General features: G+C 37.0%; 1 protein-coding gene across 1 annotated transcript; it reads right to left on the bottom strand.

Annotated features, from left to right (window-relative positions):
- Positions 1-67: 67 nt before the first annotated feature.
- LOC137408686 (muscle LIM protein Mlp84B-like) lies at positions 68-22,415 on the bottom strand. Its single transcript, XM_068095268.1, has 10 exons — positions 22,259-22,415; positions 19,142-19,268; positions 17,819-17,970; positions 13,876-14,038; positions 10,307-10,461; positions 8,088-8,253; positions 6,726-6,880; positions 5,858-6,035; positions 3,264-3,409; positions 68-741 (listed from the first exon to the last, which is right to left on the bottom strand). Exons 1-10 carry the CDS (start codon positions 22,368-22,370, stop codon positions 524-526), a joined length of 1,572 nt encoding a protein of 523 aa, XP_067951369.1. The 5' UTR covers positions 22,371-22,415; the 3' UTR covers positions 68-523.
- Positions 22,416-23,218: the final 803 nt, after the last annotated feature.

Genomic DNA, 23,218 nt, shown 5'->3' with positions numbered 1-23,218 from the left:
CTAAATGATATGCATTACGATAACAATAACGATAATAATAACGAGTCAGAGAAGAAGATGGTTGCAATGCTCTAATGTTTTATTATTTATGGTAGAGATAAAAAGTGACAATCAGCCTGAAGCAAATGCGTGAAGAGAATTGTAACAAGGGAAGATAACTACCAGAGCATAGGAAATGCTTAGAAGCTAGTCCAGCTGATCACATGGATATACTGTAATATAAGTAATATTTAAATAACACAACAGAGCCATAAATTTATGCCAAATTGAAAATGCATATATTAAGAACAAGTATGTTGCCATGGCGAAACATATACCAAACAAATGCAATAGACCATTATATTCAAAATATAAGACTTCTTTGATGGAATGGGCTGAACCTGGAATTCTTATGACAACTAAAAGACAATTACACTAAAACGCCGTACTATATCAGAAGCCGGGTAAATCTCTAAGTATGCTAAAGGATCACAGACTATAAGAGGAGATCACAAGCTAATATGGGTACAATTAAAGCTAAACTCTAGTAGGGATACTCCTCGCCGTAGTCGTTATAGCGTGAGCCATTACTCTGTCTAGCGGGCACATCTACTGTACCCTCATAGTCTCCCGAAAGGCCTGCAGCACCTCCAGCAAATCCGTAGCCTTTCGTGCCAAAATGTTTACCATAGCAACCGCGACAGTATATCTCCTGATCATGCTCGTTGACGGAGGACGTGTCAAGCATTTTACCGCAAGCATCTGAAATGCAAAAATGAAAAGATTAGAACAGGCCGAGTTGGGCAGCAGACGCAGCATGCATAAACTGATGTATATGTAAAAGATGTATATGCCTATACTTGATGTATCAACTTATTATGAGAATAAGCAGCACACAGGCATGCCTCACTGTCTGTGTACAGCTAACACAGCCTTATAAGCTCTAATGAGCAGGCATACTTGCTTGAAAACATTTAACAAACTCCTATTTTAATAAATGCCTGCATGAACAACACAGGAAATGATGTCAGATCTTAACATCGGATGATGCAGTTTGCGACAATGAGCCAAGTAATATTTGGCCTTTCCATGAAGCGATCTGGCAAGCCCCGGAAAGTGGCGAAACGGTGCGACTTATTACACATGCCGATTTTCAAGAGTACTTGTGGGGCAAGCTGCCATCTGGCATACCCATAGCCCGTTTCCATGTGAGAATAGACAATAGGTGCGTGCCTCTACTTTTTAGTGAAAATATTAATGCTACAATATTACTGTGAAACAAACTAAGGAGTGTCAATCTGCGGCGTCTAACGTTAACGAGAATAACTCCATCTCACCCACTCTTAGAGCGTGGCTAACTGAAAAGATATTACAAGAACTGATAGTTGACAAAGCTAAGTTTTTTTGTAAAACGGTAATTAGAATAGGTACCTAACTAGTTCATATTTGTGGAAGAGCTATGCAAGGGAGCATTGTCAGATGATGCAATACTTGATAAAAGGTCACGTGGTTGCCGTTATATGTAAAAGCCTTGGGATGCATGACAGAAGCAGATCTCTATAGTAACAATTGCACTCAGATCTATACACCTGACAACTGCACTGACTTGCATGTAGAGGCCATCAAAGACAAATGGTCGCCTCTCAGGCTACAATCTGCTACGTAAGCAAAGTCACCATAGTTACCGCTATTCTAACTTGATCATCACACAAGAATATTGTTGAATGTACCAGTATCTTAGCCTTATGTAAACCTGTGAAACCACAAGCTATATGCTTGGCAACACGGGGCTATGTTAACATGTAACAATGCTCGAACTGAGGCTATGATATTCAGTCTGGGTGGCTACGCTGTATCCTCCTGTTGTTTTATGATGGTTATTTGGTTGTTTTAATGATACCTGCACTGGAGATACATGTAAGTGGGCCAATTAGGTTTGATGTTCATATCATATTCAATGATGTATTTGTCATTGTGTGAGGATAAGTTTATCAAAACAACAGACTTACCAGACACTGAAATATTCGAAAGCTAATAACAGTATTAAAATAAAACTAATACACTAGATATGCTAATGGTAAGAATAGTGTGAGCTCCACAAAGCAATAACTGAGTCTAAGGGTGTGTTTGAAACCCCGATGGAGATTTCTTTCATCTCCCTTGTGCATGGGCAAAAGACCGTCAATGACTGGATTAATGTAATGGATAATCACCAAAGGCCTATCCATACCCACAAACTCGAAATTATCCCATATATGTCACATTCAACAATAACCAATATTCACCGTCATCACTCTATGTAATGAACATGGGAAGAGTCTGTCAATCTCAATGTTCATATTAACCGCATAAGTTTGCTGCAGGAGATGTTTTCATACCTGCTGTGTCAATCACTATGTTTTCATAGCGCAGATGATGTGGATTTGAATTTGATAAACATGTCACGGTTTAGTAACTATCTGAACATGTTACGGTTTAGCACCTATCTGAACATATCATGGTTTAGCACCGATCTAAACATGTCCCGGTTTAGTACCTATCGAAACATGTCATGGTTTAGTACCTATCTAAACATGTCACGGTTTAGTACTTATCTGAACATGTCACGGTTTAGTACTTATCTGAACATGTCACGGTTTAGCAACTATCTGAACGTCACTGTTTAGCACCTATCTAAACATGTCACAGTTTAGCACCTATCTGAACATGTCACTGCTTAGCACCTATCTAAACACGTCACAGTTTAGCACCTATCTGAACATGTCACTGTTTAGTACCTATCTAAACATGTCACGGTTTAGTACTTATCTGAACATGTCACGGTTTAGCACCTATCTGAACGTCACTGTTTAGCACCTATCTAAATATGTCACAGTTTAGCACCTATCTGAACATGTCACTGCTTAGCACCTATCTAAACATGTCACAGTTTAGCACCTATCTGAACATGTCACTGTTTAGTACCTATCTAAACATGTCACGGTTTAGTACTTATCTGAACATGTCACGGTTTAGCACCTATCTAAAAATGTCACAGTTTAGTACCTATCCGAACATGTCACGGTTTAGCACCTATCTAAACATAACTACAGTTATTCCTCTACAATTACATGAGTTGGCGACAAAAATCCCAACCCATAAGAATCTCCTAAACGTACACATAGGAAACCCGAAAGTAACACAATAAAAACATCACCCTGCATAGCCTTCAATCCTTTCTTAATATGCTACTTTCTAGACCCTGATACTCCAGAGCCAACTTATAATTACTTCGTGCAACTCACTGCATTTAAGGCATGCCTTATGCCACTTCATGCCAATGGCAATAACCTCTTCAGCGAAGTAAACGGGCTGCTCACAACGGGGGCACTCAGGAGAGCCACTGTAATTAGACGTGCGCCTTGGTACCTGCGCCTCAGCATAAGAATTCCTGTCAAAATGCAAAACAGGCGTGATGATTTCATTGCAAACTTGATGAGTTTCTAATTACTCTTGCTCTCTCCCTCAACACAAATGGAGGTGCACATGAGTAATATTTGAACTTGTGTGGCAGTTTTGAAGCAGCACAAAACCACGGACAGCAGTTGAAAATCACAATTGCATTGTGAGAATTCAAATCCGTTCTTTAAGCCATAACTGCCACGAACAGCGCTCATTGTTTGTTCATAGGTAAATCAGACACGCCGATTCCGTTTTGTACTCTAAATAAAGATTGGTCGACTAACTTTCAAAGTCATTTGTGTTTTTGAAAGCTTTTTTACAGCGATTCAATATCGGTGTCGCAATCGACACAACAAGCCCCGCCCATAAATATGTGACGTAACCTAGCTTTTGAGGAACGGAAGTTGGGGATGTTTAGTCCGATCTAGAATTTTAGAGATGGGCGTCTTTAAACCCATTATTCTCTAAATTCAGCCTTCAAAATAATCTGTCTTTTCTGAAAGGATTTTATCACAAGCTAGCGTTGTTATCGCGATTTTTTGAGCTCCTTTTTCTCGGCGTTCAGTCTATTAAACATCCTGTAACAAGCTACAAGCAATGTTAAATAGCTTATCTACCTTTCAGAAAAGACCGAGACTCTTTTGAAGGCTGAATTTAGAGAATAATGGGTTTTAAGACACCCAGCTCTATAATTCTAGATCGGATTAAACATCCTCAACTTACGTCCCTAAAAAGCTAGGTTACGTTACATATTTATGGGCAGGGCTTGTTGTGTCGATTGCGACACCGATATTGAATTGCTGTAAAAAGGCCTTTATAAACAAAAATGACTTTGAAAGTTAGTGGACCGATCTTTATTCTGAGAACAAAATCGGAACCTGGCAAAATCTTAAACCAAAACTGGCATATAACTGTTATATATAACAGTTATATATAACTGTTATATATAACTGTTATATATAACAGTTATATATAACTGTTATATATAACTGTTATATATAACTGTTATATATAACTGTTATATATAACAGTTATATATAACTGTTATATATAACAGTTATATATAACTGTTATATATAACTGTTATATATAGCTCGTTATGCTTTAAGCGTTTACTGAGACACTAGCAAAAGGATTAACTTATTATGTACGATGGAAATGTGATGGAAATGTGAGTACCGTATACAATTTTATGTCAATATGACGGCTTTTTTAAAAGCTGCATGAGAAAATACCTGGGAGAGCATTCTACATATTTGAGAAATCGTTGAGAGATCAAACTACATGTAAGTGGTGACCTTGTCAATTTCACAAACTACTGAACTTCATTAGGAAGAACAGATAGTTTAGTTAAGTCTTCTACCGTATGCAGGTTCCTCGTGTCATGATCATCTCCAATTTCTTGAGAGAGTACTGAGGTGATTTTCCATTGCCTGCCTCAGATTTCCTGTCAGGGTTGTTTCCCTTAGCGTAGGACCAATTCAATCCTGACTTCTCATAACGGGGCTCAAACCACTGACGCTCAGTTTGGCAGTGCGGAGCGCTAACCCGCTACACCGCGACTGCTTCCTCGGAACAGATAAAATGGCATTAAAAATTAGCAAGCCATTGGAAGATAAATGACATCAGACATCACTCAATTTCCATCTCTTGAAGGAGTTATCATACACTTATAAAACTCTGATTCTTGTATTTCTCCAAGGCAATATGCAAAGCTTCGACTAAGAACATTCCGGAAGCAGAGACTGTGTAACTATGCTAAGTAAGGCCTATTAATACCCACTAAAAAGGATTGATACAGGGTTTGTTATAGGGTATCACCAAGTACACCCTTCTGTAATGGAAACCTTTTGTAATAAAAATAATTTATACTCACTATTAATACTATAGCATACTATACTACCATTATACTTCACATACAGTAGGTAAAAATACAGTTGGTATAAATGTTTAGCCACACTAGCACCTGCTTTTGCCAATATCATTGAGTGTTTCTGCTTAAACTACAGCAAACCAAATAGGTCAAACCAAATTAAAAAATTATTAACCTTTTTTATCAGGCATCAGTTGTGATAAACTACAAACTGATTTAATTTAAGCAATTGTAAGCACATTGTGTAGAAAACAACTCCAAATTACAAGGTTAGTTGGCGTCAGCCACAGCAACAGTTACAAATCTAACTTGGCAATCAAAACTATACAACCTCTCAAGTTTAAAAATAAATCCACTGCTTTTGTTAATTTGGATAGTTGAGCAAATGGCTGATCTATGCCAGATGTTTTCTTTAATGTTTGAAGATGCATAGGAGAATGCGTATATTATTTAACAGTTTTCTTAAAACAAGCAATAATCAATTTCCCACGATGCTCTACAAAATGTTATGAAATTCACAAGATGAGAAGTTAAGAAACCAGATGATCTATAAATCAAACAAACCTGTGCCTCATCTGCACGTCACCATTTTCTCCGTCCTCCCTATTTGAGGAGAGACCTGCTGAACCACCGGCAAAGCCATAACCTCTGGGTCCAAACAGTTTACCGTAACACGTCTTACAATAGGGCAGGTCATCATGCTCCTGAAAACTTCCGATGCCAAGCAGCTTGCTACACTCCTCTGCAATAGGGCAGTAGATCAACAAGCTGTAGAAGCAGTCAGGGAGTTGCGACATCAATCTAATACATGATGTTTATAGTTTGTAGAATTGGGATAGCTATTCCTGATAAGTTATTGCTAACAGACTGAGAAGATTTGACCTCTGAAATACAACGTGCATGATATTAGAGATGTCATAAGAAATTTTGTCACTCGCTAACAGGTACTTAAAACAAGTGACAATCGGACTGTCAGAGGGGCAGGGACTAAATAAAACATTTAGCCTTTGTGGGTAAAATCTAGTTTAACGGTAAAAATATTTTGGTGTTTACATAAAAACATTTTTAATTGATTTTACACAAAAATTGGTTTTCATAAAAATTTATAATGACCACAGCTTAAACTAAAGAGCTCATATTGCATGAAACTTTTTAACTACTAATAAATTACTGAACAAGGAAAAGATAACTAATCAAAATTATTTGTACGATACCACCACAAAAGATTTATTAAAACCAATATTAAAACAAAAATCATGTGAGTTACATATAGACTGTGCCTCTGACCAACAAGCTTTTACGAGTCAAACAAAATAATGCAATGAAAAAGGCGGTGAAGTTATGGTATATGACACCAGAATGACCAAGTTTGAGAAATTTTGGAATTGTTTCCTTTTGTATTACAAGGGAGAGCAACAATAGAGGTCCTCACCACATTTGAGGCATAGCTTGTGCCATTTTCTGCGACAAGCCACCACTTCTTCAGCAAAGTAGACTGTCTTTCTACACCTAGAACACTTAGGTCCTACAGCCACAGATGACTCTTCCCCTCTTACACTCGCTCCTTGGGCTGCAGCGTAGCTATTCCTAAATCGCATGCATACTGTGATAATTACAGAGGACAATATGTTTCAGCTACTACTAAAAAATTATATATAGATTCAAGGAGTGATCAAGGAGTGACCGACTGCACCAAGTGTGCTGAGAACTGAAGTAGTATCGGTGACTCCGGTGTTATAAGTAACTAATAACGCCTGAAGAGTCGGCAGCATCTCAACACAACGAGCTATGTAATAATCATCATAGGATCTGCTACTTCACTGCATTTAAAGCCGTCAACGTCCTGCGAACTGAATGGCTAGAATTGCAGAGATAAAACCAGCATGCTTTATTTCTAAGTGAACTTGGCAAGCGTAACATCCACAACAGTGATGTCAAATTCAAGTCGCTTGACATGCAATACATAGCGTACAAAATTCATGCAAGGTAGTAGTGCAGGTTTTCTTCTACATTCTAGCGAAAGTAAGAGAGAGAGGAAGAAATGCACTACTGGTGAGTGAACAGTTTAAATTTCAGATAAAGTAGGGTAAACAGGGATTTCACCCAAACAGTGTGTATAGTCACACGCACACCCAAGTGAATATTTCCAACACCCAAATTGTACATTTATTATTATCAAATATAAAACATATCCTATGACAGAAAATAAACACACAATGTTAAAAACAACAGAGATGAAATAAGAACACTGAATGTGCTAAAAAGCACCACCTGGCTCAAAGGAAATAAAAGCTAAAGAACACATAATAAAACAATAAATGTGAAAAGCACAAAGTTGACAATACAGCCACTATACCAATTACAACAAAGCTAAAACGCACAATATAGGAAAGATAACTCCGAAATGAATATGGGTACAACAAACAGTTAAAGTATACATGACCCAAATTAAAGAGATTTAACATCCAAACACAATTATTAACTTAGCCTTTAGTCATAACAGTCATAACAGCGAGCATGTTAGCAATAACAATTAGTAAACAAACTCTAGCCAAACAAAACGAGCGGAAGCAAAGGTAGAGAGAGCAAGCGTGTCTAACAAACATCTAATCGGATCGCAACTAGCAAGCCAATAGTCAGTAACACTATTTAATTGCGGGTGGAGGGAAAGCCAACTAAAGCAATCAATTCCACGACAGTCTGCGCAAAGCGGTGCACTCGAGATGAGAGCTTGCAGCAGGTCTGACGCTGCAACACCAAACATCCCCACACCGTCAGGAACAGTCAAATCTACCTGGGTGACTCATCGCCGTCTCCGTAGCTGTGTGACGACAGCCCGGCTGAACCTCCTGCAAACCCATAGCCCTTTGGACCAAATTCTTTACCGTAACAGGTCTTACAGTAAGGGTTACCATTGTTTTCCTGCAATGAGCCAGAATCCAAGGTCTTGCTGCAGCTTGCTGTAAAATGAATGGGCGCATGTTTGAAGGGGTGAGTTTGAAAAAATCTTGGAAAGGATTAGGCAATTTACATGTATTTCACTGTTCTTATAACGTAAATTCACTACAAAGTAAATGTTCCTGGAACGGATTATTTACGTAGTAGGAGCGCCTACCGTGTTGGCAAATGCTTAAATGATCAACTCATAGAAATAAATTAATATATATGACACTCTGTATCTGCTGCCAGAGGCGCTAGGAATAAGCAGTCATAAAAAAAACTCTGTACCGTAAATACGAATGTGAACTTTTGCAAGGCAGCGAGCACAACGCAACTTAACCGGTATTTGAAAAGCATACAACTTGAATCAGGCTTACAAGTCTTTGTATGGTTAGATTGGCTTACGACATCTGGTATGACTAAATATTATGTATATGTTCATAGATATGTTTGTAAACATTCAAGTCTGTATATGTAGGTCTGTTATGGTTACTGCGCTGATAAGCCTGTGATTTTATGCATATTGATAATGGGAACAGAGCAACGAGTTAAATTTAAACTAAAACAAAAGACAGTCATTCCTTTTTATCAATAAAGTTAACAAGAATGATGCATGATTCTCTTGTCTTTATATAAACAGAGTGATATGAGATGCACCCATACTATTTAAAACTATAATTGTTTATCAGAGACCTAGTGCGTGGTGGTTTCTGATCCTAGCTGACACCATTTATTCATCGATATAATTGATGACAGAGACAAAAATTTTAAACAAACACACAAAATTTGTCTAATTATTATACTCTATACCAGAAGTGATTTTTAACATGCAACATTCGACGTGTTCAAAATAGTGCAGTTTTTTAAGTGAAGGAAAAAATATTTGTGAAAATTAAAAACTATAAGCAAACAAATTATAAATATATAAATTAAGATGGTTTAAATTTCACCTAGTCTAGGTTAGAGGAAGTTCTGCTGCATATCTCTATCACTACCTCGAAACAATTTCAAATTATAATTTGTCATCAGCAAATGGTAGCCTACTTGCTGAGTAGCGGTGGATCTCTCAGTGGTGCTTTGTATCGATAATAGAGAATATGACTAACCCTTCCTTGTCAGAGTGTAGTAGTCACAAAATAGTGGGCTTGCATACTAACTGAGGCGCAGAGTGAAGGAAATACCTTACTTTTCACCGTGAGAAGGCAACTTAGAAACCTTGGGATTGTTAGAACATTCAATAGTTGTAGGCCTACTATAATACTAGTTAGTAACATTTAACCGCTGACACTGGTCTCAATAGACCTGCTATAGCTACATTATCAGTCTCTGTTTAGTGTAGCCAAGACATGTTGTCACGGTTACCAAATGCACAAATCAACCACAAAACCCTGTAAAATGTACGCAAATCCTTCCATAATTTAAATATATAAATGATAATAAAGTAGTCATGCTATCCCAAATATCTGAGAAGTAAACAGAGGAAATTTTCTGGTAACACTTGATATTAATGAAAGTGACGAATACATACACTAATTGTATATGAGTGTGACTAGTGTTGGCTATATAAAGACATGGTGACACGTATACTCGTGTTAAAATATCACTAGGGATAGTAAGTGTCACGTCTCTTCTCAAGTAGCCATAGCAACAAAATTACATAAAATATGACCGCTAGCAAACCTTCCACAAGGTTTTTAGCTGGACCTACGGTACTAAATTTTCAACAGTTATTAGATCTTTGAACAGTCAAACTTCAAATCGAAAAAAATTTAATGTATTATTCTGCTTGAACGATATATAATAAAAAGTTGGGTCAAGCGGGCTGTCACTTAGTAGTGTATCGACTCTATAAATAGTATTATTTTGATTGTAGAGTGTGGAAGCATGTGATTCACTAAATACTAGGAATGAACTGAAAGGGACTGCCCACGCTCGTATCAAATATAAGGCCAGAGCACTTATAAAGAATGAGTAACAAAGGTATGTTGATAATACTGTATAACAAGGAATATTTGATACTTGGTGCCAGCCAGCTCTCTAACCTGTTAGTAACTTGACCTTCTCATAACTTACTGCATTTTAAACAAGTTCTATGCCACTTCTGTCCAACAGCGATGACCTCTTCAGCAAAATAAACAGTCCTCTCACACCGAGGACATTGAGGTCCAGCACTGAAAGAGGACTTTTTTCCTGTAATGGGAGCAGCCTGGGCCTCTGCGTAAGATGACCTGTAATAATCCCAAATGATGTGATTGGTGTGATGCGAGCATCAAATGATGTTATTGGTGTGGTGCGAGCATCAGATGATGTGATTGGTGTGGTGCAAGTATCGGAACACTTCAGCTTTTTGTGATTTTCAGCCACACAGTAATCCCTCCTACTTAGCCCAGCTTACATACGTTCTGGACCCACTAGTGAAATGGCAAATCTACACCAAAAAACGAGATTTTTTGTAGTCTTAGCCATAATTTTAACACTTCAATATACTTAAATTGTGTTGAAAACTTTCGCAATTACCATACATGCAAGTATATGTACATATACACATCCATGTACACGCCCTTGTACATGGGTACAACTAGTATAGTACACCATATATACGATGCTAAAATCTGTAAGAGATTTACTAGAACTGTGGAAAGAATGAAATATGCAGTCAATGCTAAATATTCTTGAGCCAATCATCGCTAGGATAACGAAATGACGGTGAGCAGCTATTGGTGATTCTCTGTAGATGAAGGAGGAGAGATGAGCAAACTCTATGCAATAGTTAAACAGTGGTCTCAAGCTATTTTTAGAATAGATTTTATTTTTATGGCTCACATCAATCAGCTCGTTGCTAGGAGGCTATCATATCAATAGACTGTACACTCCACATTTCATGCCTTTGAGATGAGCAAGACTGACAGTGTATTGTTATAAATGTATCCAAATGAAGGCAACCGCCGGCAAAGAAAATGCCCTGAAGTCGCTCAGTGGCAATAAGGTATACCGTAGTGCCTCTTCAATTTCTTTATTTAAAAACAAGAAACAAACTTGTTTAAACACCAGTTATCATTATCAAATAAAAAAGAAAAAACTCAAATAGCTGGGATTTTTGAAAACAATGATACAATGAAGCTATAATAGTTGACGCTGTGAAGCAGGAGGGTTTATAGTATATCTATTAAAATATACGTCATAGTAATGAAACCCAATGAAACAGGCTCACCACTACATTCTGACATATTTTGTTATACCACATGAGCTCTTAATTATTTATTCTATTTATAGCTTCCTAATACACTGGCATGAGACTGATTAGAGGATGCCATTACGTTTAACCAGCGACCAGTTTCTGCGGTAAACTTTAGTAGAACTTGAGAACTTAGGCAACAACAGCGACTAAACATGTCATTATTTGTGCGCTCAGTCAGTTTAATTTCTATTTTTGCATCAGTCAGTTTTATTTGTTCTTATGGATTTTATTTTCAATTTATTTTATTCCTAAGTTCTACTAAAGTTTACAACAGAGTTGTAAACAACCAACAGTCTTTGGTTAAACGTTGTAATCCTATTTTTTTCTACATAAATTTGTGCGCGAAATCCATTATGATTACCAATGGAGCGACCGACATAACATCGCAACCAAGCCGCATAGACGGAAGAGAACAACTCCCTATAAGTGCAGCTGATGCATCAGGTGCAGTACGTCTTGTGACAAACTGTTGTGTTGCTCGCCCGCTCGACGGGGGACAACTTCGCAAAAACAACAGTTTGTCAAGACTGGCTAAGCCAGACCTACTGCCCGACCTTTTCCTCATCTGTACGCATAAAGAATGGATAGATGATGTGCAATAAAAACGTGAATTTCAAATTCTTTTTTCTATGTATACTTTATATTTTTACCTTTTTGGATATTTGTGGTAAGTTATATTTTCGGTTTCCAATAAGAATCAGTGTAATATATTTTTTCGTTACCTTATTATTTTATTACTATTCATTTATTATAAGAATGAAAGAGCATTAGATATATATATTAGATATATTGGTCTGAGAATGTTCTCATGGGGCCACAAAGGAACTATTAGAGCTGGATTCACGCTCTGCATTTTATACCCTTGAGTATACACCTTGAATGTATACGGCCAATGTTATGACTGTATCAGCTTAACACCGGTTGGTCAGAACGGATCTGGGTCGTAACTCAGAAAGTGAGTATATGTAGAACTCACTAGCAGAAATTCAAACTATTTATAAAACATCGACGAAAATTTTCTTAGTAGTCAAGTAGGCTAAAATCCTTTTTCTCGCTTCAATTTATGTAACGAACTTGAAAAAATATTTTTGTACTTGCTTGTTTGCATTCTTGATGTGCAGCTTTTTTCCTTTAAGCGAAATATAGCTGCACAAATGCTATTGCTATCACAAATCGTCGCTGATCCAATTACAATACAAATCTGATTACAATACAAATATTCTGATACTTAACGATACTGATGATGGTCTTAACACACCTGAGGCCAATTCTCATCCATCAGTCTATTTTCAACACTACGCATCATCGTTTAGTAGCGTCAGTGTGAGCAGCAACAACAAGTACCTACACCAAATGTCGACGATGCATTTTGTCGATGTGTGTAGCCAGACCTTTAGCAGACTCATGCATATCAATAGTTTTAACACGGAAATAGCATAAAATCACTCAATTGTATAATTGCACCTCCCAGCACCCATGCCAGCAATCCTAATGAACGATCGAGATTCAATAAGGTAACTACTGAAGATATGTAGACAGAGCTGACACTTTGGTTAGATGTGAACTATGAACCCTTACCTTACCCTGAATATATCCTACATGCTCACATTCACTGACAAAACAAACTTTTACATGTCCTTCAAAGGGGTAACATTGGCAATTTTGCAAGAAGAGTTTGAACAGATTTTTGCAACTCATTACAAAACTCATGAACAAAACTTCCACTTTATTAGCATCAACCCGTCAAACAAGCAGTTGTTTCGCTGCTACACTTTGCCATTGCTAAAAGCTGCTCTAATTGTTGATCAATACTCAAGTGAACATCCAAAGTCATCCCAGCTGATGTTTAGCACAAAGATTTATACAGCTAGTAAAGACTCTACTTATGACCAGTTTAACATGCAAATCTTTCAACATGCAAACTCCCAGGAGATATTGCACTGTGTAAGTAATTTCCAGTTTCAAACATTCATAGTTCCTCGAAACATCCGTTTCATTAAACAAAACTGAAGAGATGGGTGAAAACTTAAAATAACTATCGAAAAAATAAATTCAAAAGTTGAGTTAGTTTGAATTTCACCTGGTCTATGTTAAGGTGAGTTATGGTACACATCTTCATCACTACCTCTATCTTCAGGTCAACACATTGCCAAGCCTATACTTCCATTGGTATGACTTCAGCGTAACGTAATTAATTATTATTTTATTTCTTCAACCTCTTCCATACAAATGAGTTTTTATATTTAATCTTTTATATAGTCTGATATGTGTTTGTCTGGATATCATATGTAGTTACTTGCAGTATACACTAATAACTTATCACAGATTTATCGGGTTATGGACAAACGCATGTAGAAGTTTGATAGTATGTAAACGTTTACAACCAATAATATGCGTATCTTACCGCTGAGGTCGAGTATCCATGGTGTCATTGGCTGAGAGACCAGCTGACCCACCAGCGAATCCGTAGCCTTTGGGACCAAAGCATTTACCGTAGCAGGGTTTGCAGAAGGCGTCACCGTTATGTTCAGTAACTGATCCACTATCCAGCAGCTTATCACAGTTACCTGAGAAGAAAACAACTCCAACTACACTCAGTGTTTTTAGAGAAATGCACTCGCCCTGCTATTGATATCAGCCCTGATAATGAGGTTAATTTGAAACAATGATATTAGGTTTCTGTGTTATTAACTTTACTGTGGCAAGGAATCGCTGCTTTTATAAACAAAAAAAAAAACAACATGGCCCTAATGCCAATGCCGCAGAAAAACATACCACAAACATCCGTCTAAAATTTGGGTTTCTGCAGCCACTTCTAATCTTCAGGCAGCAGAAAAAAGACTAACCAAAAGGCATAACTTTTTAGAAAAAAAATGAACAACAAATACAGCCAAGCAATATGTGTCCAGTTGATATTCTACATAGGGTTACTTAATATCTTGTCTAAATGACTGTTACAACCAGGCAACCTTTCATTACTTTACATTCATTCAAGTCTTATTTGAGATAATAGGATTGAAGTTTTAAACAAATGCATGTAAAAGGAAATTAGAGAACGAAAGTTTCCATCCGCTAGCTAACAGAGACCCGCTTAGCATAGATGTACTGGAGCTAAGCTTTTACACTTAAAACATAATAATAGGACCTGTGAAGGAAATGCTGACAGATGGACGGATACGCTATGTGAAGTAAAATGATTAGTAATCAATATATGATGCTTTTTTTCATCAGACCGACTATATGAAGCAAGCTAATTAATATTTATGAAGAACATACTGCACAGAGTATATGAGAGAGCACAAAACTCTGTATTTTAATTGCTAAACTAATTGGATGGATCAAATTTGCAATGATCTAACCAAAACAACAACAATAATAAACCGCAGAGAGTATGGAGAAATTCACCCACAACTTTTAGATTATTGACAACGATCTTAGAGAATGATTACACTGGTCAATGTTTGACACAGTGAATTACTCAAGCATGTTGGCGTTTGTTTGAAAAGCGTTGATATCACTTGCGCCTCATAGGTTAATTAAAAAATAGTCACTTGCTTATACAGTGGAACCTCAATTTTCGAACACTTCAGTTCTCAACCAATTTGGTTTTCGACCAAAAAATTTGAAATTTGTTCATCTCGGATCTCGAACAGAAATTCGGTTATCAACCAAACTGGAGCATGCGAATTGGAATTAACTGTTCATAACAGCTCCAGAAACAGCATGGGAACATCCGTTAATAAAGGGAGAAGCGAGTTATGCTGCATAAAGTCTTGATAAAAAGGAAGAACCATCTGGGACGACGTCCTTGCACTGAAGAGATTTTCTACGGAGACAACTCCTCCAGTCTAGTTACCCTAAATTGTTTTGGAGGATTTTCTTTCAACGATGTTAAGTAAATGTGCCACTGCTGTTTATATTTTCTTTTTTCACACGATTTTTGATGTAACTGATCTGTTGCATTTTTGGTGTTTCATTATCGATTTCTGCAATTTTTGGTATTGTATCTTAACCTAGGATTTTTTCGATGTTTTAAGAGCCAAACATACGAAATGTTTACTTTTTATTTTACTTTTATTAAAAATTAACACGATCTATATCTACCCATTTTTATTTGTAGTATGTAGTATACAGTACAGTTTATGGCGTAAAATGTTAAAAAAAATACTTTATTGTTGTTTTCTCAATTTGGAACGAATTAAAATTTACACACATTAATTCTAATGGGAATAACTGTTTCGGATCTCGAACAACTCAGTTTTCAAACAGCTTTTTGGAACGGATTAGGTTCAAGAACCGAGGTTCCACTGTATAGCTTTGTGAAAAAGAGAACCGGTATGCATGCTCGGCGGTGTTGTCTACTAACATGCAGCCCTTGTCAACCATCAGCATATGTACTCACTGTCACCCACATTCGTCACTTTACTACTAAGCAGTTGCGAATTGAAATGCAAGGTGAGATGTTTACAGCTTTGAAATACATGTACTGTAGTTTCAGCCAGACCGAAGGTCTGAAGTTGGGGAAAAGCTGATGTTGAACTACATAAGTGGCTGTACTGTGCTAGGCAAGACCAGAGTTTGCCAATACACTGATCAAAACAACTTTGCACTAATCAAACAGACCTCAGAGATATCATGGTAATTGACTAGCAAATAAAGATGATGGATATCTCAATGGAATGTAATCAAGTCTCAGATGACGCCAGTACCAGGGCAATGCCTCTAGCTCTTGCACGTAAACCATACTTAGGTTATGTTCGTTTGGATTGCCTACTCGTAGATAATATGCCTATGGCGTATATGCATGTCACTTAGACTCCAATGGCCACGTACCTGGCAATTGTAAACAGAATTATCATAGTTCTTGCAATGATTGAAGTACACTATGTTGCACAATTACAATCAATGTTTATGCAGACTTGTCAGCAATGGATAAACATATACCTCTCGATGCATTAACAAGTTTTGACCCAAAATCTTTGTAAATGTATGTTTTGCAGGATGAGATAATTGAACAAATTATCATAGAACAGATCTGTTTGGTGCTAAAATATCTTTATTGATAAATCTTTATTGATCCCTCCGCTGAGTGCCCCTAATCAATAGAGCAATCACACTCTAGAACCCATTTCATTAAAAGTAGTGTGAATGGGATAACTCCAAGTTGAGTGATTATAGACCCAAATAGTAGCTTATTGCATACCTCATCTAATGATGGACATGTTTTCATGCCTCCTTTAGAACGGATCTGAAAGCACATTTGCTTCCAATGAATAGTAACTATGCATATCTACTCACCGTGTCCTAAGTTCCCACGGCTTACATGCTATAAGAACACGAAAAGTATGTTATGCAACTCCAAAACAAGAATGAGTTTCCCACATACCAGTACATCAAGCTTGGTCAACCGGTGTACAATGTGTTATAGCAATAGCACCAATGAAAAAATACAATCTTAATCTGTAACGTCAACAGAGGTGAGTTTGAAGGTCAACTTTTGCTCTCACGAAAGCCGATGATGCGAGGCAAGCTGGTTCCAACAATACTAGTAGAGGTTCATTACTGACAAAAGAAATTTATCAACTTCCTGGATAGACAGAAGCTTTAGGCAGCAGCTTTACAGCTGGTGCCAGCACTTGTGAGACACTCAAGTATGGCTGCCATGGCAAAGCTAACGCTAGGCTTAGAAATAAAAGCGGCATGATGTACCTATTTCCTGCTATTTACAGCCATTGCCAAACTGTTCATTAATGTGGTTCTCATGCTGCATATCTGCATATCCATAATGTATGACTAACCAATGCATCACTACAAGATCATGCAATGTTCCATCACTACTATAGCTATTGACCGTATGCATACGACTGTTCTTCCAATGAGGGCACAAAAGTGATACTTCCATGTATAACATGTATGTTCTATATAGTGTCATAAATACAGACATGAATATTGACCATTTGTTGACTGCTCAGTCCCAACATATGACTCATCTCTATGCCGACGTACACATTGGTGATGTGGTGATGCATAGATCGCAAGCATAAAATACTTTTTTTTCAATAATTTTAAGTTCGTGTTTATTACTAAAACTCACAGATTGCATGCATTGGATTACAAGACTCATGAAAGCAAGGTTTTCCTACTAGTTACAGACTATGCACTACTAAATTTTTTTTTAATTAGATCGCGTCTTTTGCAGGCTCTTCATTGTGATATACATGTACATGCACTTACAGTTTACAATCCTGCACCAGAGTTATGAGATCACTGCTTCACTTTCTACTAGTGATTAACAGCTGTAGCTATACGCGACTTGACCTCATCAACTGATATCATGTACGACTCACCGCATTTGAGACACATCTTGTGCCATTTCCTGCCGATAGCGATTCGCTCTTCAGCAAAGTAGACAGGCTTGCCGCACCTCGGACAACCCCGAGTATGGACAATTCTTTCCCCGTGGCTGTCCCGTCCGACATTCATGGCGTCTGTGTATAAACTGAGGGACAAGAAACATAAAAATTCACATAAAGTAGATATAATATCCATCTATCATCTTTATTAACACACACTCTGAGGTCACCAGGGAGTTTCAGGGAGTGACTAGTGACTATCCCTTGAGTAATGGATATATAGTGACAGCACTATAACATAAATATTACTTTATCACATTTCCTTAGACAAGATATCACACAGGCCAGGTGGAAGGTGTAATTAGGTATTGCGACAGACAGATGCCAGGCAGTCTCGTAGATAATCACTGGAGGCATGCCAAGACTGTCATAGGTATTTAAGGTGTGATGTGTGTAGACCGGCTACTGTGTTTATATTAAGTCATTGAGCAAATAGGAGGTGAAGCTGCCCTATGACCGATACTACATTCCATCATCGCCCACTGCTACTTAGCAAACAAAAAAGTTTATAAAGAGGGGGCGAAAAAACGAGACATGCAAAACGTGTGAGAGTTATTTGACTACTTAGAGGTTTCAAGCTAAAGAACTGAATCATGTTCTTGGAAAAAATAAAACATTACAACGTCGAAAAGGAACTAACACAATGAAGTGCATGTTCGACATACCAACCAGCGCTTGTATTGTAAATCAATAGGCAAAGCAAGAAATAAACTCTTTCTAAAAAACAACATAGGCCTAGTGTGAAATAAAAAAATAACTATGAAAAAATACAAAAAATACTGTAAAAGCTAAAACAACAGCTGGCTGAACAATGTAGTTGGTACTAAATGTTACAGAATAACAAAAATATAAAAAATTATGCCACAGCCAAACTAAGCAACGGTATAAATAATCTCTAATCCGAGGCATTGAAGTACAAAAGATACATCTCTGGCACACATAAGCAGCTGCGCTCAACGAATACAGAGTTTCTATGAAAAGCCTATAATAACCAGATGTCTATTGTTGGTGTTCCACATGTCTTCACATGGTTAGATTTATTTGCCAATCTTCTTTTTCATGTGAAAAGCATGCTGGTTTCAAATAACAACACCATACAACTGAGACATGACATTCACTTAGGTATGCCATTTTGCTGCATGACATCATGCTAACAACCAGGGAGGGCAAGTCTCTATAAAGAAACATGACACTTAGTGACAAGTGCTCATTAGATGTTGCTATGCAAAAAGGTAGTAACTTAATTGGAGGACATACCCGGAGTTGGCGGTGGCCATGTTGAAGCCCGGCTTTGCTCCAAAATTCTTTGTAAAGCAAGCCTTACAGTAGATATCATCTCCATGTTCATTTATGGTAAAACTATCTAATCCTTTGTTGCACATGGCTAAAAGAGAATCATACAGCCTTTTAACCAAGCTCTACAATTAGTATAGAACATTCAGTCGGCTAAGTGGAAGTGTTATCAATGATGCTTATGTTTAGGAACTGTAAGTGGAGCCATTAGAGGTGACCAATATGTGGTGTAACACATTGTAAACAGTTAGTTCTCATTCTCAAATATGTGTGAGAGATGGTTTTGGAGCCAGATGGAAACCAAAACTGGCTAGTATTTGTTAAACATATAGACCACTACCGCAGGAGCCAGGTTTACTTGACCACACACCATATGCATATATATATGTAAATCGCTAAACGTGTGTCAAAGTTTTTCTTAAGTGAGCCACTGTAGTGCAACTAGTTCAGTTGCCAGTTGCCTCTTTGTATAATTGCGACAAACTTACTCCAACATCAGCACAGTCAAACCTGGACTAACAACCACCTTGACATATGAATTTTTCGACATACAATGTAGCCATACATGTACCTCGAATAAACCAGCTTAATGCATTCTGGGACTGAGCTCGTAAACCAATTTACTCCGTCTCAAGGCACTATTTTCTATATAATATCACTAAGTACAGATTAATCTATTACCATACCATGAAAACACCACCTAAACAGGCTATTATATTCAAAAAACGTGTTTTTAATTGTTTTAATTCACCACATTTAATACCTATTTAGTTGTTGTGATCTACAATAAAATGTAACATGACTATGTACACTACTGTATGGAGTTTTTACTGGATACCAGCTGTCAGAGAGAGATTTGAGGACAACGCGTTTGGTACACTGAACTTTTGTGACCCTACATAATAGAAACTTTGAACTTACCTTCAATAAATTTAACTTACTAAACACACACTTAAAGCAAACTTTCTATCTTTCACTAAACTTTGATTTGATTGTCGTATTTTTTATGATCTGTTGCCAATCAAGCGGTTCTTTCCTCGCGTTCTCTGTAACTTTTGGCCAACCTTTTAAGAACTAATTTTAAACTGATTTGAGGAGAAATACCGAGCAATGCTGTTCTCGTAACAGCCTCCCGCATACTTGGCCATATAGTGACCATCATGAACTAGCTCGTATCTCAAAGATTACTCGTTTCTCAAGGAATAAACTTGCTAGAAAGTCAGCTCATATCAGTTCATGTAAAAGGTATGACTGTATGCTGCTACTGAAATGGAAAATACTAAGAAATACAAATTAAGTTAATTTAAATCATTGCTAGTGTAAATTAGAGTAAGTTATACCACATTCACTCTACTGTCAAACTCACACATAGTTGAGCCTGTGCTTTCATTCGTGTGTCATTAGTCAGTAGTAATAAAAACCTTTTTAAATTTATTAATGTAGTTTTTCTATATAATTTACGCTTCATCCTTGAACTTGTTACATAGTTTTGGTTAATGTATTTGTTTTAATGTTGTACATCATTCATTACCTAAAGCATTAATGTTTACCGAGGCCTTGGAACAAATTGAACAAAAGGCAATATATTCTTGTAAAAAAGCTTGTTTCAACATGCTATGGTTTCAGTTTACAGAGCAAAAATTGAAACATACAAACTTCAGATGTAGAGGTTTGACTATACAGCTGAGAGCAGGGACAAGGAGAGGAGAGTTAGAAAAACAAAGCACATCATAAACTCTTTTTGTTGAAGGATACACAAGACAGTTAGCTGTTATTTAACCGCAGAGGAACAAAGGCCAATTGTTCTAGCATAACACACCACTACGACTAATCCCGAGTAGCTCTGTGGTTTCTGGGAATTTGACAAAAACGACACAGATATCGGAAAGAAGAAGCGAAGAACTATGAATGGGATATTACAACAAACTATAATCAAGTTTGTAGGGGTCCAATAACCGTGCATAGATGGGTTGGATACTTTTGCATAGCATTAATGTCTTTACATTCTGCTGTTTTATTAGCACCTGCTTGTTGCCTTTCTGATAATTGGTTATAGCGACTGTCTCAAAATATGACTTGATAAATATATTGACTGTTTTTAATATATTACTCTGCTGGTCACCATTATCCCACTTAATCTGTTTGACACTATATGATATAAATACCCTTCATTTAGTCACTGTTCATGAAGACAATTACCTCGCTCTTCCGAAGGAGAATTTATTGATCAAGCATAAAATTGCAATATCTGACAGTTGGGCTGTGATACTTTGGAAAATTGTCTATGATTAAGCGTTGATTACCCTGAAGCAGCTGTTTCGAGGTCATTGGATTATATTGTAGTATTTAAAAAATTTGGGTTTTATTTTGCTTTTTCATTTTATATGATCATTTACAAAAGGACTTTGTGATCTAAAAATCACATCTTTTACAGACACTTTAAATTAAAATTTCAGATTTATATTGTTCATAACAAAATTGTATTGATACATTTTATCCATCTTTTAATGTGTTAACCTTATCAAATTTTATATCATAGACTGGCTCATTGACTAAATACCGTATTCACTCTACTAGTTTCAGTACTTGTTGCCTTTAAACTTATTGCAGTTTCATGTTACTCCTTTGCATGCCATTCCTATTAATCATGCAAACACCGAATCAGTTATTAGTACGGTTTTGTATTGACTCACTGCTGCGTATGAATGAAGCTATTATGCTATTTCATGATAAGACATTCCATCCTGCTGTGTCTTGTAGTTTTATGATAGGTGAGCTAATGCAAGGTTAAGCCAAGTATATAGCAGCACATGAGAGTTCAATGCCACCCAAAAGTGCATGTAAAGTAATATACAAAGCTTGCAATGAAATATCAGGCAACTAAAACCTTAGTCAGTGTGCTAATAATTTGACAATAAAAAACAAGTATTTATGTAACCAGCCATGTTAAATTCAATAAACGATGAATTTACTATACACGATGGAAGTGAATCAAAGGAAGTGACTACAACGATGTACACGACTTGGCAATATAGCTGCATCACATTAATGTTAAATGATGATCGACAGCATGAACCTTACCACATGTTAAACAGCGTTTGTGCCATTTTTGGCCCTTTGCGATGGCTTCCTCTGCAAAGTAAACCGACTTGGAACATCTGGGACATTTAGGAGCTCCTCCTAGCGAAGCCATATTTCAAACTGGCCAGCTGCAAACCACTAAAATAAATGGGAAACAGTCCCAACATCGACAAGTCCGAACCTAGACAAGTCCCAATCTCGACAGAGGTTGGTCCGAATCTAGACAACGGTTGGTCTGAACATCGACAAAGGCTAATACAGTTTTACAACAATTTAATCCTTTATTCTGGTGCTCTCACACACTAATCTTCAACAAATAATAAATGTCTTTTTGCAGTCTTATCCTCACTTTTAAAAAAAATCAAAGCTACTCACTGAAGTTTAGATTTCAAATAAAACATACTGCTAGCAAACCAGTCAACCATATTTATGATTGTTACTTGTTTTAGCATTCGTTCTATATTTAGGTTGGGGAAAAATATTGCTAGGCGTACATAAGCTGGGGAGTGCTGCATCAAATGGATCACAAGATATTTTTGCGCAAATTAATCTTTTACATATAAATCGCTCATTTACTATGAAAATAGTAGATGATAAAATAGTAAAACCACTGTCGAGATTGGACCAACCGTTGTTGATATACAAACTCGTCGAGCTTCAAACCAGTCGAGGTTCGGACTATAAACCAAATAAATATTAAATGATGATGAAAATTGTTAACTACTGATTCTAACAGTGTTACGTTACGTAAAGAGATGTTTAAAGGAAGTCTTACTCTCATAGTATTAGTTCCCAAAGAGACAAAAGTGCATTTAGGAAAAAAGCCCTGACACATTTTAAACTTCTGACATGTATGAGTCAGCAGATTCCGGATCACCTGTTCATTATAAAGTATACCGTCTTTACAAGCAGCATTTACTTGATTTTCATAGCAATAAACTTTGCTGAAGAATTTTTGCT

Source organism: Watersipora subatra, chromosome 1 (genome assembly GCF_963576615.1).
Source record: "Watersipora subatra chromosome 1, tzWatSuba1.1, whole genome shotgun sequence".
In the NCBI taxonomy this organism is placed as follows: Eukaryota; Metazoa; Bryozoa; class Gymnolaemata; order Cheilostomatida; family Watersiporidae; genus Watersipora; species Watersipora subatra.
The sequence above is the reverse complement of the archived record's forward strand: the minus strand, read 5'-3'. Positions and strand labels throughout refer to the sequence as shown.